The sequence below is a fragment of the Miniopterus schreibersii genome, assembly GCF_964146895.1.
Source record: "Miniopterus schreibersii genome assembly, chromosome: 1".
NCBI lineage: Eukaryota > Metazoa > Chordata > Mammalia > Chiroptera > Miniopteridae > Miniopterus > Miniopterus schreibersii.
In genome coordinates, this window is record NC_138101.1 from 124,691,413 (window position 1) to 124,710,194 (window position 18,782).

Sequence of the window (18,782 nt, forward strand, 5' to 3'; positions counted from 1 at the left end):
TTACAACCTACACTTTGTTATAATTCAGTCTTAAGATATTTATAAAAGATTGGATATCTTCAAGTGGATTCTGATTCTTAAAGTAGACTTTTCTAAAGTTATATTGAGCAAGGAGATTTGTTTTTCATTTTAAAGTGTATTTTACCATTTTTTTGGAAGGCGTATGTGCATCTTGTTGGTAACTTGGAAGCTGTCCTCTCTGTGTTAGGGAAGGAAAATATATGTAGTGCATGTTGCAGGATGGAGTTTTAGGTGGAGACTAGGCAGAATGTAAATGATGCTTGTACCTAGTGTTGGTTCTTTTGAGGTTTGTGAATATTAAGCTGTTTGCTGTTTCGTCATTGTAAAAGGGCATTGTTCCTAAATATTCGAGCTTTAATTTGCACTAGAATAAAGTATTTATTTCCTTAAAGATTTAACAGAGGCTTTGGATGAAGATGCAGACCCCACAAAATCTGCACTGTCTGCAGTTGCATCTTTGGCAGCTGCATGGCCGCAGTTGCACCAGGGTATGTGTGGGCTTTTTTTTTTTTTAATTGGCTTTTTAATTTTATAAAGGTACATTTTACATTGCTGAAGATTTATGGTTTACATTCTAAATGACTATTTTTATTTTTAACTATAGGCTGCAGTTTGAAAAGCTTGGATCTTGATAGCTGCACTCTTTCTGAAATCCTCAGACTGCACATCTTAGCTTCAGGTGCTGATGTAACATCAGCAAATGCAAAGTACAGATATCAAAAACGAGGAGGATTTGATGCTACAGATGATGCCTGTATGGAGCTTCGTTTAAGCAATCCCAGTTTAGTGAAGAAACTGTCAAGCACTTCAGTGTATGATTTGACACCAGGTAAACCTTGCAAGTTGGAATCTGTATAACCTTTCCACTTTCTACCCTCTTATGCCTCTTACACCCAGAAAACTAGGTTGCTAATGAGAAATAATAGATAATAAGCAGTTTTAAAAGAGAAAGAGAAATATAGTCTTTTCAAAAAAGTGTTGTAATACTAATAGTGACCTAAATTGAAACTACTGTTGTTGTTCATACTAGCTTTAATTATTTATGATTTTCTTTTCTTTTTCATTTGAATTTTTTTGATTTGTCTACTGAATCTAAGTTTAAAAGGATAAGTGAGAATTAGCTTTCATTTTTATTAGTGTATCAGTTTAAGCTATAGCTGCTAATTTCTAAAACTTGCTTGAATAAGTACTTGAGGTATGAGAAACAGTATGAGTTATTTTTACTTCCTTTTTAAATAAAAAATTATAATAATACAAATATATATAGTTTAATTTTATATGACTAAGAAAACAGAACATATGATAGAAGTAGAGGACCTTAATTCCTAACATTCATATAGTTTTTATAATTTATGCTAGTGTTTTTGAGCAATTTTTTCAGAGTAGCAATTTGCCTATTGCCATTTTAGAGAAAATTCATGTTGTTATAACTTAGTTTTGATTTGAACTTTATATGTGAGCCTAAAAATTAAAACTTGAAAAATAAATTTTTGTAGTTAGAAAATGTTTCATGTCTATTTCACTCTAGTATATAAGGTAATCATTAGTATTTGAAATGCCTTATATATCACATAACTATTAAATTGGACTCAAAGGTGCTTTTTTCTGAAGGCATGCCATTGGCATGTATGACCTTAGGAGACTTTCCCCTATTCTTTCTTAAGCATTTTCACATTGAGCCACAAATTAAAATATTTCAAACATAATTCCTTTTTTGTCAATAATACAGAAGTCATTTACCAATTTTTGACAGGAGAAAAAATGAAGATACTTCATGCTCTCTGTGGGAAACTACTGACCCTAGTTTCTACTAGGGATTTTATTGAAGATTATGTTGATATATTACGACAGGCAAAGCAGGAGTTCCGGGAGTTAAAAGCAGAACAACATCGAAAAGAGAGGGAAGAAGCAGCTGCTAGGTAAGAGACAATTATTGTCAGTTGTGCTAATGAAAGCTGTTTATTTTTTGCATCTCACACTGGTGTTTGCTGCCTTTACTAAGAGGTTATGAATGAATTGGTACATTATAGTTTTGTGATAACATTTGGAGCATTTTCCATAATTTGATGTTTAAAGGCAAGATGCGAAAAGTTAAAAACATCAGATAGACTATAATATTTTATTTTAACTTTCAGAATTCGTAAAAGGAAGGCAGAAAAACTTAAGGAGCAGGAACAAAAAATGAAAGAGAAGCAAGAAAAACTGAAGGAAGATGAGCAAAGAAATTCAGCTGCAGATATGTCAGTTGGGTATGGTTTGAATTACACTGTTCACCTTGCTTTCCATAAAGAATAAAAATCAGCACCTTGAACTCTAAAACGGTTTCAAAATTTTTAGAAAACTAGTGGTCTGTAGATACAATAATTGTGTTGTGAGCCTATGAAAGTTCCACAGTATAGACAGTCCTTAAGTATACATGTGTTGTGTTTAAAAGTACTTCCAGTGAATCTGTAACTCATTTTCTCATAGAATTAATGTTATTAATGATAATTTCCCTGAAAACTTACAATAGGCCATTTTTAACCAGTAATATATGTCTAGCATTAATAGTATATCCCCTACTCCACCACCATCATCATCAACAGTTGTACACTGTGTTTCACAGAGCTCCTCTGAGCCTATTGACGATTAGGGATGAGATTGGAGGTTTTGGTAGAAAGTATAAAGAAAGGATGAAAGCACCTTAAGTAATTTAGTAACTACCTAAGTATTTTATTACATTTCAGAATATTTGGGATGAAGATTAGCTATGAAGACAAGTGGGAATTTTTCCATATTGTAGATGCCAAACCATATTCAAATTTAGCAGAAATAATAATTTTATTTTTTTTTTACAAAATCTGTAAAGGAATGTTTCAAAAGTCTCAGTACTCCAAAATTAGTATACTGACTTTTGATTATACTTACATGTAAAATAACCTACTGAGTCTGAAGTTCATAGGTCACAAACTTGTAACAGCTATATTTTATATGGCTATCAACAATACCTTAAGAAATTGAATTTGGACCCAGCTGGGAGTGACTTAGCGGTTGAGCATCGACCTACGATCCAGGAGATCGAGGTTCGATTCCCAGTCAGGGCACATGCCCTGGGTTGCGGGCTCAATCCCCAGTAGGGGGCATGCAGGAAGTAGCCAATCAATGACTCTCTCATTGATGTTTCTATCTCTCTCTCTCTCCTTCTCCCTCTCTCTGAAATCAATAAAGATATATATATTTTTTTTTTTATTGAATTTGGATGCCTTAAAGAAAGTTAATAGATATGACACCTTGAGCACAAACAACCAAAGAAAAAAATAGATAATTAGACTTCATCAGAATTTAAAAATTTGTACTTTAAAGGACACTGTTAAGAAGGTAAAAAGAGCCCTGGCTGGTGTGGCTCAATTGGTTAGAGCATCACCCTGTACACTGAAGGGTCATGGGTTCAATTCCCAATCAGGGCATATACCTGGGTTGCCAGTTCGATCCCCATTCAGGGTGCATGTGCAAGGCAATCGATTGATTTTTCTCTCTCACATTGCTTTTTCTCTGTTTCTTTCTACCTCTCTCTTCCTCACTGTAGAATCAATGAAAAAAATATGATAATGGTCAAATATCCAGAATAGATAAAGAACTCATACAGCTCAACAATAAAAAGACAACCCAGTTAAAAAATAGACAAAGGCTCTAGCTGGTTTGGCTCAGTGGTTAGAGCGTCGGCCTGCAGACTGAAGGGTCTTGGGTTCGATTCTGGCCAAGGGCATGTACCTTGGTTGCAGACTCGATCCCCGGCCCTGGTCGGGGCACAGGCAGGAGGCAACCAATCGATGTGTCTCTCTCACATCGATGTTTCTCTCTCTCTCTCTCTCTCCCCGCCCCCCCTCTGAAAAGCAATGGAAAAAAATAAAAAATAGGCAGAGGATTTTAATTGGCATTTCTCCAAAGAAGACATATAGGAAGTGCATGAAAAAATGCTAAACATCATTAGTCATTAGGGAAATGTGCATCAGAATCACAATGACGTATTACTTGACACTCAATAGGATGGCTGTAATCCAAATGAGAGACAATAGGAAATGTTGGTAAGGAAGTGGAAAAGGTTGGAACTCTTATACACTGATGGTGGAGTAAAATGGCATAGCTGTTTTTGATAAGTCTGGCAGTTCCTCAAACAATTAAACCATATGATACTATATGACCCAGAAATTCCACTCATAGGTATTTACCCAAGAGAATTAAGAATATACGTTCACCTGAATGTTTATACATGGATGTTTATAACAGCAGCATTCTTTATTTTATTTGAGAGAGAGAGAAACATTGGTTGCTTCTGGTTCAGGGATCAAACCCGCAACCTGGGTATATGCCCTGACTGGGAATCAAACCAGTGACCTCTCAGTGCACAGGACGACGTCCAGCCAACTGAGCCACACTGGCCACGGCATAGCAGCATTATTCTTAATAGCCAAAAAGGTAACAACCCGAGCCTGGCCAGACGTGGCTCAGCGATTGAGTGTCGCTCCAGGATCCAGGTGATTGGGGTTCAATTCTCAGTCAGGGCACAGGCCCAGGTGGCGGGCTTGATCCCCAGTCGGGGGCGTGCAGGAGGCAGCCGATCAATGACTCTCTCATCATTGATGTTTCTCTCTCTCTCTCCTTCTCCTTTCCTCTCTATGAAATCAATAAAGATATATTAAAAAAAAAAAAGTAACAACCCCAAATGTCCATCAGTTGATGAATAGATAAACAAAACTGTATATCCCTTTTGTGGTATATTCATACAGCAGAATGTTATTCAACAATAAGAAGGAACTCTCTTATATGCTACAATGTGGATGAACTTTGAAAACACTATGCCAAGTGAAAGAAGCTAGTCCTAAAAGGCCATGTTTTGTATGATTGCATTTATGTGAAAAGTCCAGAATAGACAAATCCATAGCACAAAGTAGATGAGTGGTTACTAGAGTCAGTGGGGAAGAGAAAATGGAAAGTGACTACTATGGAGTTTTTCTTTTGAGATAATGAAAATGATCTGGAATTAAATAGGGGTAATGACTGTACAACCTTATAAATATACTAAAAACTACTGAATCATGTACTTTAAAAAGGTGTGTGAATTTTATGTCAATTCTTTTTTACATTTTATAACCTTTTCCCAGTTTTATTGAAATATAATTGACATATAACATTGTATTAGTTTAAAGTGTACAACAAAATGATTTAATATATGCACATATTCTGTCATGATTACCACAGTAAGTTTAGTTAATATTCATCACCTCACATAGTTACAGTTTTTCCTTGTGATATGTTTTTCAAAAAAAGAAAAACATGTTATAGATCCCACAACTTCATTTTTTTAATATTCATCTAGCCTCATTCATTTACATTATCTCTCTGACTTCTGAATACAGTTGAGTTTGCAAACCTCACTTTGTATGTAGAACATAAATGGTGGAATTTATTTCAGATTCATACAATTTTAGTTTTAATTTGGACAGTGCAATGGATTAGGTAAAACATTCATATTGTGTTCTTTCTGCCTATTTTATATCTGAAATTTGTCTACCTTTCTCCTCCACTATATATTTATCTTCTTTCTACTCTGAGCCACCATCACCTTCCAGCCAACTACCTGGACTATTATAGTGGTCACTTTACTGGTCTCCCCTCGTCTACTTTCTCTGCCAGATAATTTTCCATGTAGCAGCCAAAGTGCTTCTTAATCATATCATTTCTCTTTACTAAACTCTTCTATTTTTTTACCATTGCTTTCTCTCCCTCTTTCTCTCTTTTTTTTTAACCATTGCATTTTGAATAATGCCTACAAAGACCCAGTATTGTCTACCCCTGCCTCTTTCTCACCCGTATCTTGGATTACTTTTTGTTTTACATTCTTGAAATTATATTTTATGAATGGAATTATATATTCATTAATAAATATAATCTTTGTTTTTATCCTCAAGGGAGGAAGAAAGGGAAGATTTTGATACTAGCACTGAGAGCAAAGAAATAGAGCAAAAGGAACTAGATCAAGATACGGTCACTGAAGATGAAGATGACCCAGGATCACATAAAAGAAGCAGAAGGGGTAATACAGAAATTTTTTAAGGACATGCTTACTTGTTTTTAATAAGGCACTATTAATTCAGCTATCTTGACATATGTATTAGATTACTTCCATTTGTGATTTCAAGGTGTGTTTGTTTTTTAAGTGCCTAACTCATAGCTGTGACTGTTTTGTTATAAAATGGTGTTATGACGTTACATTAATATATTTATGATTAGGTCTTTATTTACATGTCGCGTAGGGAAGAGAGGCAGTATTCCTATCTCTTTAATAAGTCAGTTTCTCATAACTTCTAATTTTGGTTAGTCAGTGAGTTTTGTTGAGTTTTTATATTTACTACATTATATTAGGCCAAATAGAAATTTTTTTCTATAATGTACCCATTCAACATTCATTGAATGCTAGATACTAGAGATACAAAGATCAGTAATGCTTGTAATTGGTGTCATATTTCTGAGAATGGAAATCTCTACTGCCTTAAAATAATTTCACAAATTCCTGGATCAAAAAAATACATTTTTTCAAAGCTATTGATACAAATTACTTCTGAGGATCTTTAACCATCTGCATTTGATAACTTAATCCTTAAGTTTATTCTGTGCCTGTAATTTGGATGCTATTTTTTTCTACATTATTTTCTAAATGGTTATTATAGACAGAAAGTCTCCTGTATCATGGCGGCTGTATTCTCTGATTGCAATGCAATTGATTTAGAAATTCAAAACAAATAAACCTCATATGATTAGAGTTTTAAAGCATACTTCCAAGCAGTGTGTCAAAGGAGAAACCATAATGGAAACTAGAAAATATTTTAAACTAATCAATGTTGCATGTTAACATTTGTTTCATACAGTTCCTTTACTTTGAGAAACATTTAATACATATTAAAGCTATATTAGGAATCAAGAAAGGCAAATTGAACCAGGTATTTATTTAAGAAGTTAGAAGTAGGAAATAGAATAATCCCCCCAAATACCAGGAAACAATAGATTTGAGTAGAAATTAATAGAAAATAAAACTATAATAGAGAAGAACAACAAAGCCAAAAGTTTGTTCTTTGAAAAAGACGCAAACTAGACAAAACTTTTTTTGAAATTGATTTTATGTGTACAATTTTATGGCAATAAATTGAAAAATGTAAATTATAAAAATGGATTAATGAAAAAGTTAAAAATGTAAATGGTTCTAAACCATTAAAGATCTTGAATTAGTAGTAAAAGTCTTCCTACAAAGAAAACATCAGTCCTGGACAAATTTTTTTTTTTTTGGTTAACCCTCACCTAAGGATACTCTTTATCCATTGATTTTTTTTCTTTTTTTTTTTTAAGAGAGAGCAGAAGGGAGGGAACAAGAGAAACATCAATTGGTTGCCTCCCACACATGCCTGGACTGGGCCAGGGATCAAACCTGCAACCCAGGTACGTGGCCTTGACTGGGAATTGAGCCCGAGACCCTTCGGTCCACAGGCCAATGCTCTAATCTCTGAGCCAAACTGACCAGGGCAATCTGGACAGTTTTATAGGTTATTCTGCCAGTTTTAAAGAATGAAATAATTATAATCTTGTACAAACTCTTTCAAGCAAAAAGAAGTAGAAATGAAAAACACTCCCAACTATTTAAATAATTTGACAGTAACTGAAATAAGAGAGAAGTTTAATTCTTCAACACATCATTAATGCGAGCCAGGTACCAGGAATCCAGAATCTTTCCATCTTGTCGGTGTGTCCATCCTGATCTGATGTTCCAAAATGATTTATCATCATGTCTTCACTTTAGAGCTAGTTGGAAGAGGGAAAGAAGAAAAAGAAGCATGACTCTGAAGTTACATATAATGCTTCTCTTCCCATTTCTTTCATCAGAAGTTTCTCATGTAGCCATGCTTGCTGGGGAAACAGGGTCTAGGAAATGTCCTTTTGGATTGCTGGGTACCCAACTAAAAGTTAAGAGTTCTCTTACTTGAAAGCAGTGGTTAGTAATACAGTCCATTTGGCCAAATCTGCCCTGCCGCCTGTTTTTATATAACGCATAAGCTAAAAATGGTTTCTACAATTTCATTTATTATTTTAATCCTCACCTGAGGATAGTTTTTCCATTGCTTTTCAGAGAGAGTGGAAGGGATGGGGGAGAGAGAGAGAAACACTGATGTGAGAGAGACACATTAATCGGTTGCCTCCCGCACATGCCCCCACTGGGACTGGGGATCAAGCCTGCAACCAAGGTATGTGCCCTTGGCTGGAATCAAGCCTGGTACCCTTCATTCTGTGGGCCAAAGCTCTAACCACCGAGCCAAACTGACCAGGGCTACAATTTTTAAAAGTTGAAAAAATTCAAAAAAGGAACTCATTTTTTGACGTGAAAATTATATGAAATTCAGATTTCAGTGATCATAAAGTTTTATTGAACACAGCCATGCGCATTCATTTACATATTGTCTGTGATTGTTTTCATGCTACAGTTGCAGAGTTGAGTAGCTGTGACAGAAACCACATAACCCATAAAGCTTAAAATATTTACTAGCTAGCCCTTTTTAAATGTAGTTTGCTGATTCCTGCCTCAGAAGAAAGCCTGAATGTATATTGCAGAGTAACAGACTGCCACACTCTCCAGTGCAGAAATCACAGATTTTTGTGTGTCCTTTTATATTTAACTGTACCAATTTCTTATTAACGTGGTGTATTAGTCTGTTAGTGCTGCCATAACAAAATACCACAGACTGGATGGCTTAAACAACAGGAACTTATTTTCTCACAGTTCTGGAGGCTGGAAGTACAAGATCAAGTTGCCAGCAGGGTTGATTTCTGGTGAGGCTTCTCTCCTCAGCTTACAGAATAGCACTTTCTCACTGTGTCCTCTCACAACCTTTCCTCTGTACCCACAGTGGAGAGAGAGAGAGAATGCTCTGGTCTCTCTTCCTCTTCCTATAAGGACAGTAGTCCTTATAGGGTCCCACCCTTATGACCTCATTTCACCTTAATTACCTCCTTAAAGGACCTGTCTCCAGAAGCAGTCACATAGGGGTTTAGGATTTCAACCTATGAATTTGGGGGCATACACTTCACCCCATAACACATAGTAATTTGGGGTAGCCTTATATCTTATTTTTCTAATGAAAGTTTAAAATATGATGATCCAATGTTATTTCAACTATAGGGAAAAGGGGACAAAATGGATTTAAAGAATTTACGAGTCAAGAAGAAATCAACTGTTTAACAAGAGAGCCTCTTACTGCTGATGAGGAAGAAGCTTTAAAACAGGAACACCAGCGAAAAGAGAAAGAGCTCTTAGAAAAAATCCAAAGTGCTATAGCATGCACCAACATCTTCCCCTTAGGACGTGACCGCATGTATAGACGATACTGGATTTTCCCTTCTATTCCTGGATTGTTTATCGAAGAGGATTATTCTGGTCTCACTGAAGATATGCTGTTGCCTAGACCTTCATCATTTCAGAATAATGTACAGTCTCAAAATGCTCAGGTATCCACTAAAACTGGAGAGTCTTTGATGTCTGAATCTACCTCCAACATTGACCAAGGTCCATGTGATGATTCTGTGCAACTGCCAAAACCAGTGCATAAGCCAAATCGGTGGTGCTTTTACAGTTCTTGTGAACAGCTGGAGCAGCTTATTGAAGCTCTTAATTCTAGAGGACATAGAGAAAGTGCCTTAAAAGAAACTTTGCTACAAGAGAAAAGCAGAATATGTGCACAGCTAGCCCGTTTTTCTGAAGAGAAATTTCATTTTTCAGGTAAATTTTTAATTATTCTTTCCCCATAAAACTCTGATTCAGGATTAAACATTTTTTAAACTATTAGAGCTATATTAAAATAGCTTATCTTTGATTTGGACCATGCTATCAGTTTGAGAGTTAAGAGGATTTGCCTGTTCGGGGAAACAAAGTTCTCTAGATTCCACTGGGTTCCGTTTGTATTATGAGGTGCACATCAAGCAATGAAAGAAGATACAGTCTTCCTGACCTCATTCCTTTATCCATAGGTTCTGAATACCCAAAGCCCTTAAGGTTACCATCAGTTTTAGAGATCTAATGGTGAGGGAAGTCACTCACTGAGGGTTTTTGGCTGAGGGTCCAGGGACAAGTTCCATTAGTGATCCCTTTGGAGATTGGCTGCAAGGGCAGATCAGGTAGCAACATTTTCTGTTCAATGTCTGGTCCATTGATGACAGATAAGAAAGCAGTAGGACATATTCAGGTGTAAGTTTTTGTTTTTGTTTTGTTTTAATCCTCATCCAAGGATATGTTTTTATTGATTTTAGAGAGAGAGAGGAAGGGAGAGAGAAACACTGGTTGGCTGCCTCCTGTATGCGCCCCAACTGGGGATGGAGCCTGCAACCTCGGTATGTGCCCTAATGGAGAACCTAACCTGCAACCTTTTGGTAGACAGGATGGTGCTCCAACCGAGCCACCCAGCCAGGGCTAGGTATAATGTTTTATATTTCTTTTTTTTTTTTTTTTTAAGATTTTGTAAAGTATCTTTATTGATTTCAGAGAGAGGGAGGGAGAGGGGGAGAGAGAGAAACATCAATGATGAGAGTCATTGATCAGCTACCTCCCGCATGCCCCCTGCTGGGTTTCGAGCCCGCAGCCCAGGTATGTGCCCTGACCGGGAATCAAACCACAGTCTCCTAGATCATAGTTTAATGATTTCTAAGTGAGATTCTCTAGGTAGAGAACTCTTAAAATTTGGGGGCATATTACCATCAATACTTTAGTTCTCTTCAGGATTAAAAACTATAGCTTACAATTCTTTTTTTTAACAGCTTTATTAGATTTAATTCATACACTATACAATTCACCCATTAAAAATATACAATTCAGTAAGAGTGAAATTACTAGGCTATATGGTGATTCTGTTTAATTGTTTGAGGAAGTACCAGACTGTTTCCCAAAGTGGCTACACCATTTTATATTTCTGCCAACAGTGTATGAGGGTTGAGATTTCTCTACGTCCTTCCAACACTTGTTGTTATCTGACTTTTTTATTCTAGCCATCCTAGAAGTGTGAAGTGATACTTCATTTTATTTTAGACATGCATTTCCTGAATGAGTAAAATGATGTAGAGCATTTTGTCATGGTCTTACTGGACATTCATATATCTTTCTTAAAGAAAAGTCTATTCAGATCATTTGCCCATTTTTAATTGGATTGTCTTTTTATTGTAAGAGTTCTTTATATATCCTAGATACAAGTCCCTCTTCAGATATATGGTGTACAAGCATTTTCTCCCCTCCCCTTTTTTTATTGCACTTGAGGATTTACTAAAAGTTATTTTTAATTTATCTTTATTGTTTCAAGTATTACAAATGTCCTCTTTTTCCCCCATTGATCCCCTCCCCACAGGCCTTTACCCCACTATTGTCTGTGTCCATGAGTTATGCATATATGCATATAAATTCTTATGTTAATCTCCCCCTTCCACCCACCCACCCCCACCTTCCCTCTGAGATTCATCAGTCTGTATCAGTCTGTTCCATGCTTCTATATCTCTGAATCTATTTTGTTTATTAGATTCCACATATACGTAAGATCATGTGATATATGTCTTTCTCTGACTTGCTTATTTCACTTAGCATAATACTCTCCACCTTCCACCAGGCTGCCTCAAAGGGTAAGGGATCCTTCGTTTTTATAGCTGCATAGTATTCCATGGTGTAAATGTCTGAGAAGATGCTTGATATGATTTCAGTCTTCTTGAACTTGTGGGGACTTGTTTTGTGTCCTAATGTGGTCTATCTTTGAGAATATCCTATGTGCACTTGAGGAGAATGCCTCTAAAGGTTTTTATATCCATTATCTCATGATCATTAACAGTCACATGGGGTAGTTGTATTTTTTAATAAGGAAATCATAATTTATTATGAATAACTATTTCAGACAAACCTCAAACTGATAGCAAACCTATGTATACTCGAGGAAGAGTTTCCAATGCATATGATCCATCTCAGATGTCTGCAGAAAGGCAGCTTGAATTGCGGCTGAGAGATTTTCTTTTGGATATTGAAGACAGAATCTACCAAGGAACATTAGGAGCAATAAAGGTTTGTATCTGTTCTCATTTTTAGTTTATCTGATTACCAGAATTTTGGGTCATATTTGTCCATTTCTTTGATATAGGTAACCCATGTGTGTTTTGAATAAATACCAGCGAGTGATATACTTTTTATTAAAATTTAAGTTTATTATTCCCCTGTATCACAATGTTTATGTATGGATATAAATCTTTCTTAATTATGCTATATGACTATATCTGCTTTCTTAAACAGAATTTAGTGAACATAACTGACCTTTTAATATTAATTTTTAGTATTTTTAAAATATCTGTTTTATGGTATTTTCATCCAAGATGTTGAAATGTGTAAGGATATTTTCTTCTTCCTTGACCAGCTCCCGCCTGCTCTGCTGAGTCTGGTTTGTTTATTGGTTTCTTTGTTACCTTTTTAAAATCTGTAAGTAATTCATGCTTGATATGTGTGTTCTATTCATTGCTTTGCTATCATCTGTCACTTTTTTGCTACTATCAGGTGACCAATCTTAGAATTGTTTATGATTTCCCTATATAGAGAGTAAGGTACTAAAGCTTCCATCTATGAATGATATGAATTCCATTTTGACCACTTAGTAATCTTATTTTTAGATCCCTTTTTGATTCACAATCTCTTCTACAATATTCATGAGTTTTTCATATGTACATTGAACCTCATATTCCTTAGAAACAACATATTCCAGTTTTCAGGGTTAGTAATTTGGGGTTTGTTACAGGTTACAGATCGACACATCTGGAGATCAGCATTAGAAAATGGACGGTATGAGTTGTTAAATGAAGAAAACAAGGAAAATGGGATAATTAAAACTGTGAATGAAAATGTAGAAGAGATGGAAATTGATGAGCAAGCAAAGGTCATAGTAAAAGACAGGTACAAAAGATTTTTAAGTAACCATCACTTTTCTTTGCCACACACTGTTTTTTCTAATGTAAATGTTCTTTTTCTTCAATAAAAAAATTGTTTAAAATCTTATCATGAGGACTTTAACTTTTATAACCACTGAAATGATGCTTTTGCTCAAACCTCAGGCGCTTTGTTACCCCACTTTGTACTGATGTAGCCAAAAGACAACTTGTTAAGGTAATAATTTATCCAAATTTAAAAAGGTCTTTGAACTTAAGGTTTTATTAATTTCAGAAAGTAATTTTATACTATCCATTTTTCTTTTCCATAGGAAAATTTAGTAAATTGTGGTAGACTTAAATATTATTTGAACTGAAAATCAAAATCTATATCTCTATATCTGTAGATAGGTACTGGTACATTTTGGGGTTTTTGTTTGTTTTTAATCCTCACCCGAGGATATTTTTTCCATTGCTTTTCAGAGAGAGTGGAAGGGAGAAAGAGAGAGAGACATCAGTGTGAGAGAGACACATCGATTGGTTGCCTTCTGCTCACCTACCAACCAGGGTGGGGGATTGAGCCTGAAACCAAGATACATGCCTGTGGCCCGAATCAAACCCAGGATCCTTCAGTTCACAGGCTGACGCTCTAACCATTGAGCAAAACTGGCTAGGGTGATGCTTGAACATTTTTGGAGTTATTTTGGATAATATCTTCCCTTAAGGAGTTTATTGTGTAGAAGGAAATGGTAGAGAGACATTAAGCTAACAATTATAGAACAGGGTGAGAGTTCTGGTGGAAGTAAATACTCAGTGCAAATGTTGTTCCTAGGAGGGCTGTTTGTCTTGGTAGAACATGGAAAACAGCAAAGAGAATTCTAGAGGGAGTGAATCCAAAGCTGAGACCTAAATGTGGGGAAGATATGATACTGGGAGGGAAGACAGTAAACCAGAGGCTTTGAGTGAATGGGTTTGTACTTTTAAATGACCGTTTTAGCTGCAGCATGGAGATTGATTGCAAAGGGAGTAAGATTGGAGGCTAAGGAACTAGTTAGGAGGCAGCTATATTGTCCTACCCGGTAAAAGTTAAAGCAAGAGAAATGGAGATAAGCTGCCTGAGCTACTCTTCCTTTAAGGCCCATCATAGTGCCTCTCTAAAACCTTTCCCCTATGCCTTGTCTCATCTACCTTCCCTCCTCCAAATATTTGCCCTCTGACCTTAAATAACTTGATATTTAGTTTAGCTCTTGATTCATGTATAAATCTCCCTTTCCTACTGTCTTCTGAGAGCTCTTTGAGACTGAGGAAACTGTTTCTTACACGGATATAAGTAAGCATTTTGATGAATCAGTGTACTCAAGTCTCACCTAATAGTGTTTTTGAATACCATAAACTCTTCATTGTTTTAATTGTAGACTTTTGGGCATAAAAACAGAAACTCCAAGTACTGTCTCAACGAATGCAAGTACACCTCAATCAGTGAGCAACGTGGTTCATTATCTGGCAATGGCCCTCTTTCAAATAGAGCAGGGCATTGAGCGGCGTTTTCTCAAAGCTCCACTTGGTAAGTATCTGTTTTTAATTGAAAATATTAGTTATATTTTAAATGATTCTGAAATTGCCCCTTGATTAATAGAACTTTATTGGCTAAAATAATGAAACTGATTGACTTGAAAATTTTGAGATTGTATTTTCATTTTAATATATGAGTTCTTTCAGGTGAGATTTATTTTTAAATAATACTTACATACTATTTTTTAAATTTTATTCTAAATATTTATTCATTTTAATAAATACCTTTTTAACTATTTCTGTCAATCTCTTTTGTGAAACCTTAATCAAAAGAAAGATTACCACAACCTGTGATTAGCCAGACCCTCAATAATCAAAGATTGTACATAAATTTGTATGTTATTATTTTATTTTATATATCTTTATTGATTTCAGAGAGAGGAAGGGAAAGGGAGAGAGAGATAGAAACATCAGTGATGAGAGAGTCATTGATTGGCTGCCTCCTGCACACCCCCAGCTGGGGATTTGAGCCCACAACCCGAGCATGTGCCCTGACTGGGAAAGGAACCTCAATCTCCTGGATCTTAGGTCGATGCTCAACTGCTGAGCCACGCGCGGCTGGGCCATATGTTGTTATTTTAAAAAAGAACCCCAAAGAAGTTACTTAAATGTCCCCCATTAGGGTATGGTTTAATAATGTTGGTCACTAACCTGAACACTAAGAAGTGCTAGATCAGAAATACCAAGTGTTAAAGGGTACACAGATGAGGAAATGTTTTATAATTTATGGTTAGGATCATAGAAATAATACTATCTGGATCATGTTTTAGCAGTTTATGAAATTAATATGCTTTTTAAGGACTGATCAAGGAATGTAATCATTATATCTTTAGGAAAACATGTGTTTCAAGTTCCAAATCAATTTTCATGTCATGCTCTGTCTACTTCCCTGTGGTCTCTGTGAAATGTTGAATTAATTTATAATTCATCATATCGAGATAGTTTATATCTCAATAATAGGGTACTAAAAGAAACAGTTTTTTAAAACCATATCCTTTTGGTCTCATTAAAAGGGCAACTTGAATAGACTAAAATCCCTTAAAAATTTTTTGACTATTACCTGTTGAGTAGTAAGAACAAAGTTTTATAAATAGATGGTGCTTTCAGAGCATTTTCAGAATGTGAATATATTTGTAAAGTGTCTATTTTTAAGTTGAAGAGCTTCTGGCCAGTATCTCATTGTTCTAATAAACTTATTCATATTTTTTATGAATTGATAATTTCACCATGAGCTTAATAGCTCGTTTTCACATTGAAAGTAGCATTTGTTAGAAATAAAATACATATGATCACAGCTCACAAAGGTATCATTGTTTGTTTTACTGTCACTGTTATTTCCCAGTTTTCAGTATTTCTCAATATTTTTTGGCTAAACCATATTACTTGTACAAGGGGTCTCTATCATTTCTTACAATTACATGTTGAAGCTGCAGTTACTTCGGTTAAAATTTTAGTTAAAAGTTATTTGTAAATTATGTAGTTCTTATAAATGTAAGATGTTACTACTACTCATTAATCCTATAATTCCAAAACTGGTAAGGGATAAAATACAATTCTGCTATTTTTATACTTCTGAAATTGCCATCAGTTAAAGTTTATAAGTTCAAGAGGAAAAAAATAAAATTGTTTGGTGTGTCTGTATTTTCATCAGTACATCTTATTAACTGTTTAGACAAAGAGTTAACATTGAGAGATGTTGCAACTTATATCTGGTAACTATATTAGAGCTATAGAGTTCTTAAATGCTGGTTTGCATATAGCTGTATTAGAACATTCATTTAATCCTAAAAGATATTTTAAAAAACAATTTTAATTTGGAATTTTAAAGTAAGTAAAATAAGAAAAGGTCCACTTACCTTACTTACTTTGGTGGTGTATGTTGGTCAAAGTCAAATGTTGGTTATGTATAGTATGGATGTTACCATTGCTGCTCCATAAAAAGTTAATAGTAAGACTGATGTCTGTGGCTCTTTATTTTATGTTTAAAATAAACATAAAGGGGTCTTTTTTTAATGCGACCAGCAGGAGATGGAGGTACTACTGGGGCTTTAAAATAGTCTGAATATTTGGAGCAAGGTAATCAAGAATATCATTAATGTGGGAGAGAAAAGGGAGTTCCTCTTTATGAATGTTTGAGTAGAATATAAAAATTCTCCATTCAAATTAACTATAGTAGGAATTTTCCCAGTTTAGCTTCAGAGATTATTTCAGTTTCTTGAGGAAGCAAATAAAAAATAAAAATTCTGCTTATGTTCTACCTTCCCTAATTTGTCCTTTTTATTCTAGGGATTAATCACATTGATAAAACTACGCTTTTTTTTTTTTTAATTTAGGAAGATCATATTTCAATTATTTATTTTATGTAAGATTTGTGAAAAATAATTTAGGTTTATAATTTTATTATTTATAAAGTCATATTTATGGTTAAACCCTTAAGCTATGAAAAATCCTCAAACTAACTTTATCAATTTGAAATTAGGTAACAGAAATTAATAAAGATCAAAAGGGAGATAGGAAAAAAGGACAAGAAAAAGAGAGAGGAAGATCAGTCTAGTGTGAGAGATGGTAAATTTTTAACTTTTTAAAGAACTTTGTCTTTTTAAAGAATTAAAATTTTAGCCCGGCTGGGTGTGGCTCAGCAGTTGAGCATCAACCGGGGATCCAGGCTATCAGGGTTCAATTCCTGATCAGGGCACATGCCCGGGTTATGGACTTGATCAATGACTCTCTCATCATTGATGTTTCTATCTCTCTCTCCCCCTCTCCTTTCCTCTCTCTGAAATCAGTAAAGATATATTTTTAAAAAAAAAAAAGGAATTAAGATTTTACTTTCTATATTGCTGAATACTGGTTTGCAGATTTAGCTTTTGAAGGAAAACCTTGGATTTGATATTTGGAAGGGAATATCATCTTCCTAACATTTTCCTTTTTACATTTCACACCTCAGCTAATCATACTTTTAAGTTTGTATAGAAAAAGTTAACATTGGTCAATCTTAGTATACTTAGATATTAGTGAAAAGATTGGCAAGCTATGGGATGTATGTTTACTTATTTTGCATATAGTATTTATTCACGGCATTTTTTTTTTTCTTTTACTAGCATAGGGAGATTTACAGGTTAGGAGTTTTTGTTGTTGGATCTCCTGGAGAAGCCTCCATGGCATGGTCACATGGGTTACTGTACAGGGGCAGTTAACAGTGTGAAATCTCCCAGTGTAATAGTTGATCATAGGACTCTAACAGTATTTTATGTGAGTAAAATCCTTTCACTTAGTAATTTCTTGAGGAATTTATCTGTGCTGGCAGAATGGAAAATAAAAGAAGAGCAAGAAATTCCTGCCCATGAGCATGGTATAATCTGAGGCAGCAGCAAGGTTTAAGATAAAAAACTAACAGGAAAATGGAATCAGTTGTATATACTGTTTTTATCCTTATTTAAATACTATATGAAAATAGAAAAATGTAGACAACCATTTATATTTATTTTAAATTGAGAATATTTTAAAGTAGGTAGGAGTAGGTGGAATAAAAATTGAGCCTTGATCAGTTCATTAAGTTCTTTAGATTCCACGGATAAGTGAGATCATGTGATGTTTGTCTTTCACTGCCTGGCTTATTTCACTTAGCGTAATATTCTCCAGGTCCATCCATACTGTCCCAAAAGGTACGAGATTCTTCTTCTTTACAGCTGCATAGTATTCCATGATGTAAATGTCCCACAGATTTTTTATTCACTCATCTACTGATGGGCACTTGGGCTGTTTCCAGATCTTGGCTATTGTAAACTGTGCTGTTATGAACATCGGGATACATATATTCTTTCTGATTAATGTTTCAGGATTCTTAGGATACATTCCTAGGAGTGGAATCAATCACTGGGTCAAAAAGCAACTCCATTTCTAATTTTTTGAGGAACCTCCATACTGTTTTCCATAATGGTTGCCCCACTCTGCATTCCCACCAGCAGTGTCCTAGGGTTCTCCTTTCTCCACACCCTCGCCAGCACATGTCGTTTGTTGATTTGTTGATGAGCCATTCTGACAGGTGTGAAGTGATACCTCATTGTGGTTTTAATTTGCATCTCTCTGATGATTAGCGATGTTGAGCCTCTTCTCATGTGTCTCTTGGCCATCTGTATGTCCTCTTTGGAGAAGTGTCTATTCAAGTCCTTTGCCCATTTCTTAATTGGGTTATTTGTCTTCCTCTTGCATGGAAGCATAGATGAGACTGA

General features: G+C 35.2%; 1 protein-coding gene across 4 annotated transcripts in view; it reads left to right on the forward strand.

Annotated features, from left to right (window-relative positions):
* Positions 1–18,782, forward strand: part of BAZ1A (bromodomain adjacent to zinc finger domain 1A) — a 71,470-nt gene that overhangs the window by 39,226 nt on the left and 13,462 nt on the right. For 3 of the 4 annotated variants that reach the window (XM_081131241.1, XM_081131244.1, XM_081131242.1), the window contains exons 13-21: positions 414–509; positions 626–850; positions 1,775–1,940; positions 2,157–2,270; positions 5,970–6,094; positions 9,224–9,820; positions 11,967–12,130; positions 12,852–13,006; positions 14,394–14,542. In XM_081131241.1, coding sequence (XP_080987367.1) covers positions 414–509; positions 626–850; positions 1,775–1,940; positions 2,157–2,270; positions 5,970–6,094; positions 9,224–9,820; positions 11,967–12,130; positions 12,852–13,006; positions 14,394–14,542 — 1,791 coding nt within the window. The remainder of the gene's footprint in view (positions 1–413; positions 510–625; positions 851–1,774; positions 1,941–2,156; positions 2,271–5,969; positions 6,095–9,223; positions 9,821–11,966; positions 12,131–12,851; positions 13,007–14,393; positions 14,543–18,782) is intronic. The other variant, XM_081131243.1, reaches the window with a different exon arrangement.